Raw genomic sequence first — 13,976 nt, 5'->3', positions numbered from 1 at the left:
GTATCCCTAGATCTAAGAAGGTTGATCCAAAAAACACAACACACAATCTGGAGGTCTCAGGACTGCCAGTCACTCAGATGTGATCATGTGACCACAGGTACTCCTGACCCATTAAAGGGGAGGGGTGTCAAGGAGGAAAAGAGGGGTGCAGAGAAGCAAACTTTGGCAGCATCCACCTAACATCAGCCGGGACAGACATGTGCACTGTAGTCACTGGAGAAGAGCTCTCCCCTGGGGGCGGGGATATTTTATTGGACTTGCCGGACGAAATGCTTCCCACCTTTTGCTTTCAAGTTATACTCCCAAATAATCTTCTGACCACTAAAATTTAGCTTCCTAGACACTTTCATACTAGCAAAGAAAGTATCCTGAATGGAGAAACAAGTTTTCCAAATATTATGTGATAATTTAATAAGTCGGCATTTCTCATGATTTCAGTACGCGCCAATATTATCAAGGTTTATCATTTCTGCTTATATAAACAAACAACTTGCTCTGGACCTGAGAGGGTGAAGATCACACAGGGATCAATTGTCACACACTAGTGAATCAGCCAAAGAGCATCTTCTACTTAGAGATAGATGGCTGCCAATTTAAATACAGGGTCCAATATGGGATCTGATAAATAATAGGTACTAAAACTATGTTGAATAAAGATAATTTTTCCTAAAATGTAAACCAAAACTTTTTAAATCATGGAATTATACAATAATCAAAATATTGATATTCAATGAGCTCAAGACACTTACATATAATTTTTCAACAAATTATCTATAAAACCACTAACTGGTATATCATTTACTATCCCTTTTCTCTATATAAACCCTGATGATTCTTCATATCATAAAAAATAATATATGCCCCTTAAATAAAAAGTATACATCCTAACAGCATTGAAGAAGCAAGTTTTAAAAGGTCTTCACCAGATCATGGTCAAAAAAAAGACCTTTATAAATACACAAACCGCCACCTCAGCCCTAAGTAGTTTTCTATGTATTTCACTGCTTCTCTAATCTTTGCTGGCACAAGTTTTCTTTCTCAACAAATGACGGTATTCACTTGTTTTAAAGGAGGCAGTATGATGTAACAGAAAGAACAGAAAGAGAAACCTGATTTCTGATCCTGGGCCAGGAATGACTGACTCACTGTGAGACTGGGGCAAGTCATTCAATCACTCTGGGTCTCAGCTTCTTTACACGTAAGAGAGTATACTCCTACTTGATTTGGAATGATGTGGGGAGGACTAAATGAAACACCATAAGAGAAATTCCTATACGATATGTGCTCAGTATTCCCTTCCCTCTCCTGCCCCACTGAGAACACAAATCACATTTTCTATAGACTTAATGACTTTCCCAACACACAGCAGGGTAAATGAGGCGTAAATTGAAGCACAAAGAACTTAGCAATTATGAAAGAGTAAGAAAGAATACCAAGAATGTAAGTCAGAAACTATAAATTCCTACGTAAATTCTTGTGTAAGGAAGGCATATGAAATCGTCATTTCTTCAACAGAGTAAAAATGTCAAAAAATGTACCCAAGGGCCAATTGCACAAGCAATAAACAGGATATGATCTGTAAAGTGGATCGATTTGTGTCAATCATGAATGGAGTTGTGAAGGCTTTAGCATGAAAAAATTTCATTATTTAGGATCTAGAGCACTGAGCCAATTAGTAAAGGGGCTCTCACTGGGGGAACCAGGACGGCCAGAAAGGGCACAAGTGGCCTACCCTCCACCTTTCCCCATCAGTCACCTCTACCTACCCCTACTATACCATCTGAATACTTTCACTACCCCAACTGTGGTCTTGTCCTATTCCTCGTCTCCACCCATTTTTCACTTAAAAATATAGGCTCAATGTCTGAAAAACCATTTAATTGCATACCTGTAATAAGTTGTGTTGACTTGGACAGTTATAGAAATAGATACTAACCTGTATGCCTGTATGTGTGCAGGCTAATTTTGTAAATTCAATACATCTGCCATCATTCACATCCCAAAGACACATCTCTCTATAAAACAAAATAATAGCTAAATTTAAATCTGATTTTTACAAGCACTGTCCAACTTTGTAGTATTTTAAAATAAATCTTCCATTAAAACTGATATATGTCAGAAAAAGTAACGTATACTCATTATTGCTGTTTGTGAAAAATTCTGGTCCTCACTCACCATCCCAACCTCCCCTCCAACCTGACCACCCCCACCTAAATCCACATTCTTTCTGGGCACATGGTAGGGCTCCACTGCCTGGCTCCCTTTTGGTTGGGGAAGTCATGTGAGTAGTTCTGGCCACAACTGATGTGAGGGCCTCAAGATCTCTCTTTCTCATCTGCCTCCATTCCAGACAGTGGCTGCTTCTGACAATGGCTGCTCCCTTAACCTCAAAGTCACAATAATAACAAAGCAAAGCCCCAAATGACATATGAGGGTCAAGTGACAAAAATAAGAAATAAGCCTTTAATTTAAACCACTGGAATTTTCCATTGGTTATGAGCATAGCTAGAAAATTTAGCCCCAGCACAAAACAAAAATTAAAGTCAACTGAATTCCAAACCTTTGCAAGTTAAATGTAATATTCCAATTTTGGTTCTGCATTTATTGCATAAGCTTTATCAAGTGCATACCAAAGGAAAAAAAAAGGCTCAAATTTCAAACTAAGGATACAACATTCAAAATTAGAAATATGTCATGATCTTTGAAATACAAAAAACAACATTAATAAAAAGCAACGGTGCTAATATTCTTAGGGCTTTCTTCAAGATGCCCTTTCTTAGATCTCACATGGTGTGAAACAATTTTTCAAAGGATGCTCAGTCTTATTTAGAATATGCATGCTAGTGTGAATTACCCTTTAACTGTCCAAAAGGGATTATTTTTACCTAGAGCTGCCGCTTCTTGTTTCAAACAAGTTACATAAGGTTCTTTTCAAATTCATAAATTACGGGGGGTGAAGGGGAGGGAACAACTTCTTAAATAATTCTCTTCCAGGTCCCCAACTCTCTTCAATAACATATTATGTATATAATTTTCTAAGCACCAAAAAAGTTTTAAAAACGCCTGTGAACCCTACAACTACTATCTAATTGCCTCTCTCTCCAAAAACAAGTTATATTCTAAGACTCAGGAACATATATAATTACATAAGTATATTAACATATGTGACATTGTATGAACTTTGCATGATTTTATCTTCCAAATTTATTTTAGCCTACCCATCATTCAGGTTCTTTAAAACTCTCAAAGTTGTCTGCCAACTCAGTAAAGATACCACGGAGATTAATGATCAGGCTTTAACTTTCAAGCTATTCTGAATTGCTCAAGAGCAAGGCAAAAACATAATCATAAAATATAATAAAAGTATTATGAAATCATTAATAAAGAAAATTCACAATTATAAAACCATATTTTAAGTATTGTTAAGTTTAGACAACCTAAGAATTTATTTGAAAGATACTTCGCCAGAAAAAAAAAAGCTTCCCTCCTCACTAACACACCGGTACTATTTGCAATAAAGACTTATGAAGAAAAAAGTGAATACAAAAATACTTACCCACTTTCAGACGCACTCACAATATACTGTTTGTCAGTAGAAGCACAAGCTTTAGACAAACAGGTGATTGAGGCTGTGTGACCAAACAACAGTGCTCGAGGATTAACCTAGAAATACACAAGTATGTTGATGCAAGTATCAAATTTTTAAAAATTAATCTTTTTTTAGGAATCCTGTTAAATATTAAATATAAATATAAATATAAATATAAATATAAATATAAATATAAATATAAATATAAATATAAATATAAATATAAATATAAATATAAATATGAAATACAGACCTGGTAAGAATTGCTCAGAACACCAAAACCTAAAAGCCACAAAACAGTGAATCCTACCTATTAAATGCTCAACAGTCACCCCGCCAGGTAGTTCTAAAGCCAAAACTGGAACGACCAGTAACCAGTAACACTGTTTGCCCAGCATCCTACAGAGAACGACAGAGCTAGGAGCCAAGCGGGCAGTCTTAAGCACTGAGTTACAGAGAACCGAAAAATCAGGTTAAGAATGTTGGTATATAAAATAAAGTAATTCAACCCCACTTATTTTTTAAGCAGTATGTTCACTGACCTGAAAACACATTTAGAGTCTCTAGATTGACACCATCAAAACTCAAAAAATAAGAGGACAGGCACCCTTCCAAATGCTGATAGCAACATTAACTATCAGCAACTAAGAACGACCTTCACAGACTAATGATTTAGTAACAACATAGTGCCTCAGAGGAAGGACGGCTTAATACCCACTATTCTAAACTAATCTGGCAATCAGCTCCCAAATTTATCTACTTTGTGCCAAATGTTATGTTTACTTCAGGTAACTTCAGGGTCTTAGGTTATTTCAAAATATATTTTTTAATTAAATATTTAATACATACAAACATTGATAACATCTGCATATGCTATAAAGAACACATCCTAATTTATTAGTAAAGCTAAACTGTTCAAAATCAAATATTCCACAGAAAGAGTACAGACATTGTTCTATAGTTCTGATATGTGGCAATGGAAGAGATTTTCCAAATAAAATTCATTTTAGTTATCTTTTGTATAATTATAATTAAGAGAAAATTTTAATCTGTTTTTTCCTTAGTTATACAATATGTATTTTTCCCCTCAGAGGCTAAATTTTTATTTTAATTATTTACTTTAAGAATCAATCATTGTTTATAGTTACGAAGGGCCTAGAACATTTTCCCATACATCAAAATTTTTCTCACACATCCAACCCCACCTGCATACAGAGATTGAGTAATCTTCCACTAAAAAATATGCTCTTGGTCAATTATTTAATTTCTCCCAAGAAAATCAACTTTACCAATAGCTTTATTTCAAATGTACATGGCTTTGCTGGAAAATTACACTTTCAGCCAAAACAAGTAACTAGAATTGGACTTTATTCCCACCATAATCTAGAAAAATAAATAAAAATATTTGAATGAAGCATAAAAATCACATGATCATCTCAGTGGGGCAATAAAAGCTTTTGACAAAATTCAATATCCTTTCATAATTAAAGACTCTCAACAAATTGGGTATAGAAGGAATGTACCTGTTTTATAAAAGTTATATATGACAAGCTTACAGCTATCATACTCAACAGTGAAAAGCTAAAAGCTTTTTCCTTTAAAATCAGGAACAAAAATATTCACTCTTGCTACTGCTATTCAGCATAGTTAATCCAAAGCAGTTAGGCAAGAAAAAATAAATAAAAGGCATCCAAATCAGAGAGGAAAAAGTAAAATTTTTCCCGTTTGCTGATGATGTGATCCCACCTGTCCTAAAGATACCACTGAAAGACTGCTAGAACTAATCAACAAATCCAGTAAAGTTGCAAGATACAAAATAAACATACAAAAATCAGTTACATTTCTATACACTAACAACAAAACATCGAAAAGAGAAATTAAGAAAGTAATCACATTTACAACAGAATCAAAAAGAATAAAATAGTTGACCCTTAAACTAGAAATCTAAAAAGTCTGGAAAAAGACTTTACCAGAACCAAAAAGGAATATAGTACAGTCACAGTACGCAAGTCAAAATACCAAAAAGCAATTGTATTTCTAAATAGTGACAATGAACATTTGTAAAATAAAACCAGAATACATGGCTCTGCCACCCACTGTCATATGAAAGCAAAAAACAAAACAAAACAAAACAAAAAACAAAAAAAATGTGTAAATGAAACTATTTTTTACTTCATAAGTACAAAGTTAGTGAAAAAATAGAAAAGTTTTAAGATAATATTTTCATAAATCAACATGTGTCTTTAATGAACAGAAACTTATTCAATTCATTAAAAAGACGTTTTCTGGAGTTTAAAGAAAAAAAAAGATGGCTTTAAGAAGTGGCTCTGAATGACTACGAAATGGCAAGCAGAGGAAGAGTAATCATCATAAACAGATAATCATCCAAAAATACAGCTATGCCTAGTATCAATGCCAAATCACAACTATAAGGTCTTAACATCAAGAAACTACAAGAGAAAATAGGTATTCATATAATCAAAGGAAAAAATACATGGTATATTTATACTTTTCCTTTACCTCACCATTTTCCATAAAAATTTAAGTTAAATCATAGTTTAACATTTCACACATAATCAGTACAAAGAAATATCATAAAATAATCTGTTCAACAATTCATAAAGACCATCCATCCTCAAAGACTACACAGTTCAAAAGTGACAATTATTACGTTATCAGTGGCAAGGCAAGATAACTAGAAATAAAAGATGTGATGTGTCAGTTCTTTTTTTTAATTTTTTTTTTAATGTTTGTTTATTTTTGAGAGAGAGAGTGCAAGCAGGCGAGGGGCAGAGAGCAAGGGAGACACAGAATCTGAAGAAGGGTCCAAGCTCCAAGCTGTCAGCACACACCGCAATGCAGGGCTTGAACCCATGAACTGTGAGATCATGACCTATGCCACAGTTGGATGCTTAATGGACTGAGTCACCCAGGCACCCCTGTGATGTATCAATTCCTAACAGTAAACAGTAAGATCCACATTCTAATCTGAGACCTTGAGGCTAGTTCATTCTGTAGTTAGCCATCATTCAATATTCCTTTATTTTTAAATCTCCTTGAACTTTTTTTTCTTTCTACTACCTAAGATACTATAATTACCATTCACTAAATAAAACCTTATTATGTGCAAGTACTGTGATAACTGTTTAATATGCATTCCTTCACAGAATCCTCAACCTTGTGTGGTACACCATATTTTAAATGTGGCAAGACTTAGGCTCAAAATGGTCAAGTAAACTGCCCAAAGTCACACAGCGAGATACTAGAGCAGCCAAGGTTCAAGCCACGTTTGCCCAACTCCAAAGGCCAAGCTCTAACCATAACGTTTTACTTCTTTCTTCAACAACGAGGATGATACTATTCTCAGAAAAGATCTGTTTTCCTAACAGAATGGAAGCTTTAAGAAGACAGGAATCAGTCTCATAAATATCCTGTAACTTTTATAGGTAGTGGAGCTTTACAAATATTGCTTATAAGAGACAGTATCTACATCAACAAGTTTCCTCCTTTACTCTGATCACATCTGTCTAGATACTCACTAGGTTGTCTAAACTGCTTCTACAATTTCCCTTGGACATTTTATTACCACCATGTTAGTCCAGGCTGCACTTTTTCACAGATAAAAGGAGATCAAGAGGTGGATGGCACAAATTTAGCTATAGTTTTGAACGCTTTCCTAGAAAAAGAAGACACCAAGACTTCAAGAAAAGACACTCTGTGCCTCCCCCAGCCATGTTACATTTCTTCTCATTGGCCCTTCATCAGCATAAATAGCTGCTACAGCACTCTCAACAATAGCCAAATTATGGAAAGAGCCTAAATGTCTGTCAACTGATGAATGGATAAAGAAATTGTGGTCTTATACATAATGGAGTACTACGTGGCAATGAGAAAGAATGAAATATGGCCCTTTGTAGCAACATGGATGGAACTGGATAGTGTTATGCTAAGTGAAATAAGCCATACAGAGAAAGACAGATACCATATGGTTTCACTCTTATGTGGATCCTGAGAAACGTAACAGAAACCCATGGGGGAGGGGAAGGAAAAAAAAAAAAAAGGTTAGAGTGGGAGAGAGCCAAAGCTTAAGAGACTGTTAAAAACTGAGAACAAACTGAGGGTTGATGGGGGGTGGGAGGGAGGGGAGGGTGGGTGATGGGTATTGAGGATGGCACCTTTTGGGATGAGCACTGAGTGTTGTATGGAAACCAATTTGACAATAAACTTCATATATTGGAAAAAAATAAATAAATAAAAAATAAATAGCTGCTACAAAGTATGACACTAAAGATCGTCCACATATATCAAACACAACAACCAAGCCAATTTTTATTTAGCCTTCATTTTCCCTGGGTAAATAGTCCAATTCCCTTAATGTCTTTCAAAAGATACACTTCTCTCCTAGCCCTACCCCACCACGCCCATTTCTTACTCTCCCCAGTCACTTTTCTCCCTCTTACTTGAACTTAAATAAATATAACACTACAGTAAAATCTATGCAAAAAAAAAAGAAAATAGTGAAAGAATTGTTTCTAAGCTCTCCTAAGTAAGTCTTATTGCTTGTAATCATTCCAGTAAAACGTGGTATGATTTTTTTCTCCTCACGACTTCACTGCTGATTCACATTTAGTTTACTACCAATCCTGAAGGTGCATCACATCCTGTAATTCTTCTCTCCAGCTACTTTCCAACATGTACACCCAGCCTTTACGTGTCATCTAAGTGTACACATCGTTTTTCCAGTTCCAGTGGTTCCGTGCCTGGGTGTGTACTGAAGAACAACAAAAAGGTGGCGCCACACAAAAACGCACACACCGATGTTCACAGCAGCATTATTCAGTATGGCCCAAAGCGCAAACAACCCAAATGTCCGTCAACTGGTAAGTTAAATTTAGTACACCCATACAATCGAGTATTATTTGACCACTTAAAAATGTGAAATATAGGGGTGCCTGGGTGGCTCAGTCAGTTGTGCATCTGACTTTGGCTCAGGTCATGATATCATAGTTCATGGGTTTGAGCCCCAACGTCAGGCTCTGTGCTGACAGCTTGGAGCCTGGAGCCTGCTTCAGATTCTGTGTCTTCCTCTCTCTCTGCCCCTCCCCTGCTTGCCCTCTGTCTCTCTCTCTCTCAAAATAAATAAATTTATTAAAAACTTCTTTAAAAAAAATAAATAAAATAAAATAAAAAAATAAAATAAAAATATGAAGTATTGATACATGCTACAACACAGTAAACTCTGAGATTATGTATGCTAAGTAAAAAAAGCCAGTCACACACACACACACAAACACATATTATTCCAAGTATATGAAATGTCCAGAATAGGGAAACCCACAGAGGAGTTACATATGGGACACGGGACCATTTATCGTATCAAATTAACGTCCTTATGTACATTGCACATTGTAAAACGAGACAGAAAAACAGATCAGTGGTTGCCTTGGGAGGAAATGGGGGTATTAGGAATGACAGCTAAAGAGTACAGGCTGCGTTTCTGAGGTAATGCAAATGTTGTAAAATTGACTGTGGTAATGTACACTTTATTTTTTTAATTTATTTAAACTAAAAAACAAAAACAAGAAAAGTTCACCCACTTCTCCCACCCCCACCCCCGGCAACCACCAATCTGTTCACTATGAGCTTCATTTTTTAAGATATATGTATTTTTCAGATTCAACATGTAAGGGAGATCATAGAGTTATTTGTCTTTCTCTGACTTATTTCACTTGGCATGATGCCCTTTGAGGTCCATCCATGTCGTCTCAAATGGCAGGATTTCATTCTTTTTCATGCCTGAATAATACTGCATTGTGTGTGTGTATATATATATATATATATATATATATATATATATATATAACACAACTTCTTTAAGAGAGTGAACTATATGATTTTTATCTCAATAAGGCTATTACAAAAAAAAAAACCAAAAAACCTCAACTTGTTTGCCCTATATTCCATGCCACCTACCACCCCATTTTCTCTGTTACCCTTGACAGAAAAAAATCCCTGGGGAAAATTATCAGAGAGGGAGATGAAAAATATGAGGAAAAAAGGAAAATAAACCCTGAGGTGTTATCCCAGAATTGGAGGTATCAGTGTGAACCCTGCATGCGTATCCCCAACTCCTACTTCCCTGGCCTGTCCACCGAGAAGGCCTCGAACCACAGCACATTGAGCGCTCCATAGTAAGAATGATAAAACGTAATAAATACAATCAAATTTATGCTTTATAAAAAGTTTTGCTCTCTTCGAGACATTCACCTTAGAAGGTATAAATGTTCAAAATCGGTTTTTAATACCTTTCTGGAAACTTCCTTCAGTATGAATAAAAATCTTTTGATAAATCTTAAATGTAACCTATTAACCCACTTAGGGTAGACACAACTGAAAATAGCCAAAAGGCAGCAGAAACCAACTCTGATGAATAATACAAATTAACAATCTACATAATAATAATTTTAGTCACAACACATTTCACAGAAAACATGTTATGAGGCCAAATATTATTCTGGGACTGTTGTTTTCGATTAAGAAGCTCCTTGATTCTAAAAAATACAATATCCATTTCAAATACTCACTTCCAATTCTACTGAGAGATCCCAGAGACATATTTGTCCATCATGGCATCCAGTTACAATCGTGGTCCCGTCATCTGTTAAAAGTACCGCTGAGATGCAATGTGTTGGTGCTTTGCGACCCCAAAGAACAATGGGTAGGACAAGGCTGTTTCCTGCCATTGTGTTTTCAAACCTAGAAACGTCATAAGAATAATGTCAAATATTATATTATTTCCTTCTAAAACACATACATTTGTATTATGAAGCCAACTTGAACTTCCTGAGTGCCAAGATTCTCATATATATACGACACATCATATATACGACATCATATATACGACACACATAAAGGACAATACATAAAATTCCATTATATATAGAAAATATAATTAAAATCTCAATTCTCACAATAAATCATGCAGCAAGTACTATTATCACTTCTCTTTCACAGATACAGACAGTGAGTCACAAAGAGTCACAAGATGAAAAGCGAAATAATGGAGCCCAAATCAAAACCCATGAAGCCTGACTTCAGATGCTATCATCTTAATCATTCTGCTATGCTACCAATGACAAGTGAGGTCTGTAAATCTTGTCAGGTCTCCAAACCAGTAATAAATAGCGATGTTCGAGAAAAAGGTTGTTTCACTGTGTGCTAAACATTAAAAAAGGTATGCTTAGGGGTGCCTGGGTGGCTCAGTCGGTTAAGAGTCCGACTTCAACCCAAGTCATGGTCTCATGGTTCGTGAGTTCAAGCCCCGCATCCGGCTCTGTGCAGACAGCTTGGAGCCTGGTGGCTGCTTCGGATTCTGTGTCTCCCTCTGTCTCTCCCCCACCCCCCAAAATAAACATTTACACACACACACACACACACACACACACACACACACACACACACACAAAGAGTATGTTCAAAGGAAAACTCATTCAACTGTATTTATTATGTCTCAAGATCATGAATGTCTTTTATTGTAACTTCCGACACTTGAGGGGAAAAAGCATTTCTCTTTAAACTCATTTCTGCATATGGGGCGCCTGGGTGGCGCAGTCGGTTGAGCGTCCGACTTCAGCCAGGTCACGATCTCGCGGTCCGTTGAGTTCGAGCCCCGCGTCGGGCTCTGGGCTGATGGCTCAGAGCCTGGAGCCTGTTTCCGATTCTGTGTCTCCCTCTCTCTCTGCCCCTCCCCCGTTCATGCTCTGTCTCTCTCTGTCCCAAAAATAAATAAACGTTGAAAAAAAAAAATTAAACTCATTTCTGCATAATAAAAATTTAGTTCTGGTAAAGGGGTTCAAATTTGAGATGAATAATCAATTAAATAGTGTACGTACGAGTATACCTTTGGCAGGACAGCACACATACAGGGAATTATTCCTTCACATGACAAAATCAAGATCTAGTTGGTGAAACAACTAGATTTAAGTGTTATAAACTTGTGTGGCTAAAAACTTAAATACTAGTTCAGAGAAGTTAAAAAGAAATGAAGAATGGACTAATCAAAGAGGGCTCCACAGAAGACAGAAGACTCCACCAGATCTTATGAGACACTAGCGGGTCACCTACAGAACTGACAAACGATCAATCAGAAATGGTCACTGTAGTGATTTTTTCTGCCCCCAATTTTTAAGTGACAACTGATATGTGTATAACTATAGACTCTTTAGAATGCTAAGATTGTGCTGTCTATGCTGACAGCTCAGAGCTTGGAGCCTGCTTCGGATTCTGTGTCTCCCTTGCTCTCTGCCCCTCCCCCACTCACGCTCTGTCTACCTCTCTCAAAAATAAACATTAAAAATTGAAAAAAAAAAAATACATGACTCTTATCAGTTTGTGCACCCCCAAAAAAACTTCATCTTTTGTTACAAGTAAAAGGTATGCATTTAAGAAAAAAATTCCAAGTTCACTTCCTATTAATAAAACCTTATACATATCATTTTCACCATTTCATAGGCTACCATGACATAATTATTTCCATATTTCTTTTTTTAATTTCCGTATTTCTATTTGATATTATAAAATGAAACAAAGCACTGAACCAATTTTAATAAATTTGGTACAGCATGTTCCTGGCTGAAAAACATACCCAACAATGACTTTTTCAAAAAGGGAATCTGGAAGGAATTCATTTCTCCATGGTGACAACATTCAGTATTAAATTATATCACCCAAAGATTTCTCTCAGTTAAATAAGCTCACAGCATCGAATGCAATATGTGAAATCTGAAGAGAACATCATTTCTCTAGATATTTGAGGACTTATATCCAACGCATACTGCTTTGCTTAAAGAAAATGCAAACACAGAGACTAAGGACTAAGGAACATGTATGCTATGGGGAGATGCGCCTGCTCTGATGCAACAGAACAGGAAAGAACATTCTGGTATTCAGGTGACAAGGCACTCAAGGAAACCTAGAAGAACAATGCAATTTCAAAGCCCTTAAAACAAGTGAAAATGATCATCCATAACATGATAAAGGTATATATTTTAGAACACACATCAATCTCTAACTCAGCTTCTCCAGAAATTATTAAAATAATTACAAAAATCCCCCACATTCTCACAGAAATCAAGAACTGACAGTCGACCAGAATCTGAGAGGAATTCTCATTAAGGGCAATGAAGGATTTTCATAAAGAACCGGATCAGTTTCCTACAGTTGCCATGACCACAAACTGAGTAGCTTAAACAACAGAATTTATTGTCTCATCATTCTTGAAGCTAAAAGTCTGAAATCAGGTATAGGTAGGGTTGACTGTCAAGAGAAGGATCTGTTCGAGGTCCCTCTCCTTGGCTTGCAGAAGGCCATCGTCACGCTCTTACGGCATTCTCCCTGCGTATATGTCCAAATATGTTTCTAATTAGGACAACAGTCATATTCGTTTAGGGCCTACCCCAATGACCTCCTTCTAAGTTCATTACCTCCATAAAAACCCTATGTCCAAATGAAGTCAAATTCTGAGGTTTCGGAAGTTAGAATTTCAACATCTGAATTTTAGGGGCACACAACTCAACCCATAACCGGGATATGTTCTTTTAAAAGAATTTTATAATACTAAAATTAATCAATCAAAAAGCAATGCTCTCTCCCTCTCAGGAAATAATGGTAAAGAACTTCACTATGGGCATCTGGGTGGCTCGGTCGGTTAAGGGTTGACTTCAGCTCAAGTCATACCCTCACGGTTCATGGGTTCAAGCCCCATGTCAGGCTCCACACTGTCAGTACAGACCTGCCCCTCCCCCACTCATGCTTTCTCTCTCTCTCAAAATAAATAAACTTAAAAAAGAAAAAAGAAAAACTTAACTACATCTTTTCCAGGGGATATTACATCAGCTAGTTAACTGCTCATTTGAGGAATAATGTAAGAAGTTCTGTCTGACCAAGGTAAAGAGTTACCATCTTATGTCTTATGTTGGGGGTGGCGGAAGGAGGTGGGGTGCAGCAGGAACCGGATTCCAAAATTCACTGCTGTATTTTCAAAAAAATTACACTAACCTGTCCTGACCCATAGGTATATATGCCCTGTCAAAGGTCCTTAAATTATGCCCAATGCTATTTCTTGGCTGGTACACTAAAAGATCTAAATAGAAAGTATCTGTTAAGTGAAATATTTAAAAGGTAAATAATCATAAAGAAGACCTGAAATGAAACATGAACCCGCAATGGATATCACAATCAGTAGCTGCTATTGATACGTCCTTGCTGCTGGGACTAGGGCGGTTCTGAATAAACAGAGACAACTTCTGAATAAATAATAATTAATCAAAAGGACCTGGTGACCAATTGGAAGATGGTATTGAAAAAAAACAGAATACAGGGGCACGTG

The 13,976-nt window shown here is 36.4% G+C and overlaps 1 protein-coding gene across 8 annotated transcripts in view; it reads right to left on the bottom strand.

Annotated features, from left to right (window-relative positions):
- The window catches only part of WDR7 (WD repeat domain 7), a 354,920-nt gene that overhangs the window by 322,340 nt on the left and 18,604 nt on the right, over positions 1-13,976 (bottom strand). For all 8 annotated transcript variants that reach the window (XM_045042404.1, XM_045042403.1, XM_006938939.4 and 5 more), the window contains 3 exons: positions 10,174-10,345; positions 3,557-3,663; positions 1,937-2,015 (listed from right to left, as the gene is read on the bottom strand). In XM_045042404.1, coding sequence (XP_044898339.1) covers positions 1,937-2,015; positions 3,557-3,663; positions 10,174-10,332 — 345 coding nt within the window. In that variant the 5' untranslated portion in view covers positions 10,333-10,345. The remainder of the gene's footprint in view (positions 1-1,936; positions 2,016-3,556; positions 3,664-10,173; positions 10,346-13,976) is intronic.

Source organism: Felis catus, chromosome D3 (assembly GCF_018350175.1).
Source record: "Felis catus isolate Fca126 chromosome D3, F.catus_Fca126_mat1.0, whole genome shotgun sequence".
Classification (NCBI taxonomy): Eukaryota; Metazoa; Chordata; class Mammalia; order Carnivora; family Felidae; genus Felis; species Felis catus.
The sequence above is the reverse complement of the archived record's forward strand: the minus strand, read 5'-3'. Positions and strand labels throughout refer to the sequence as shown.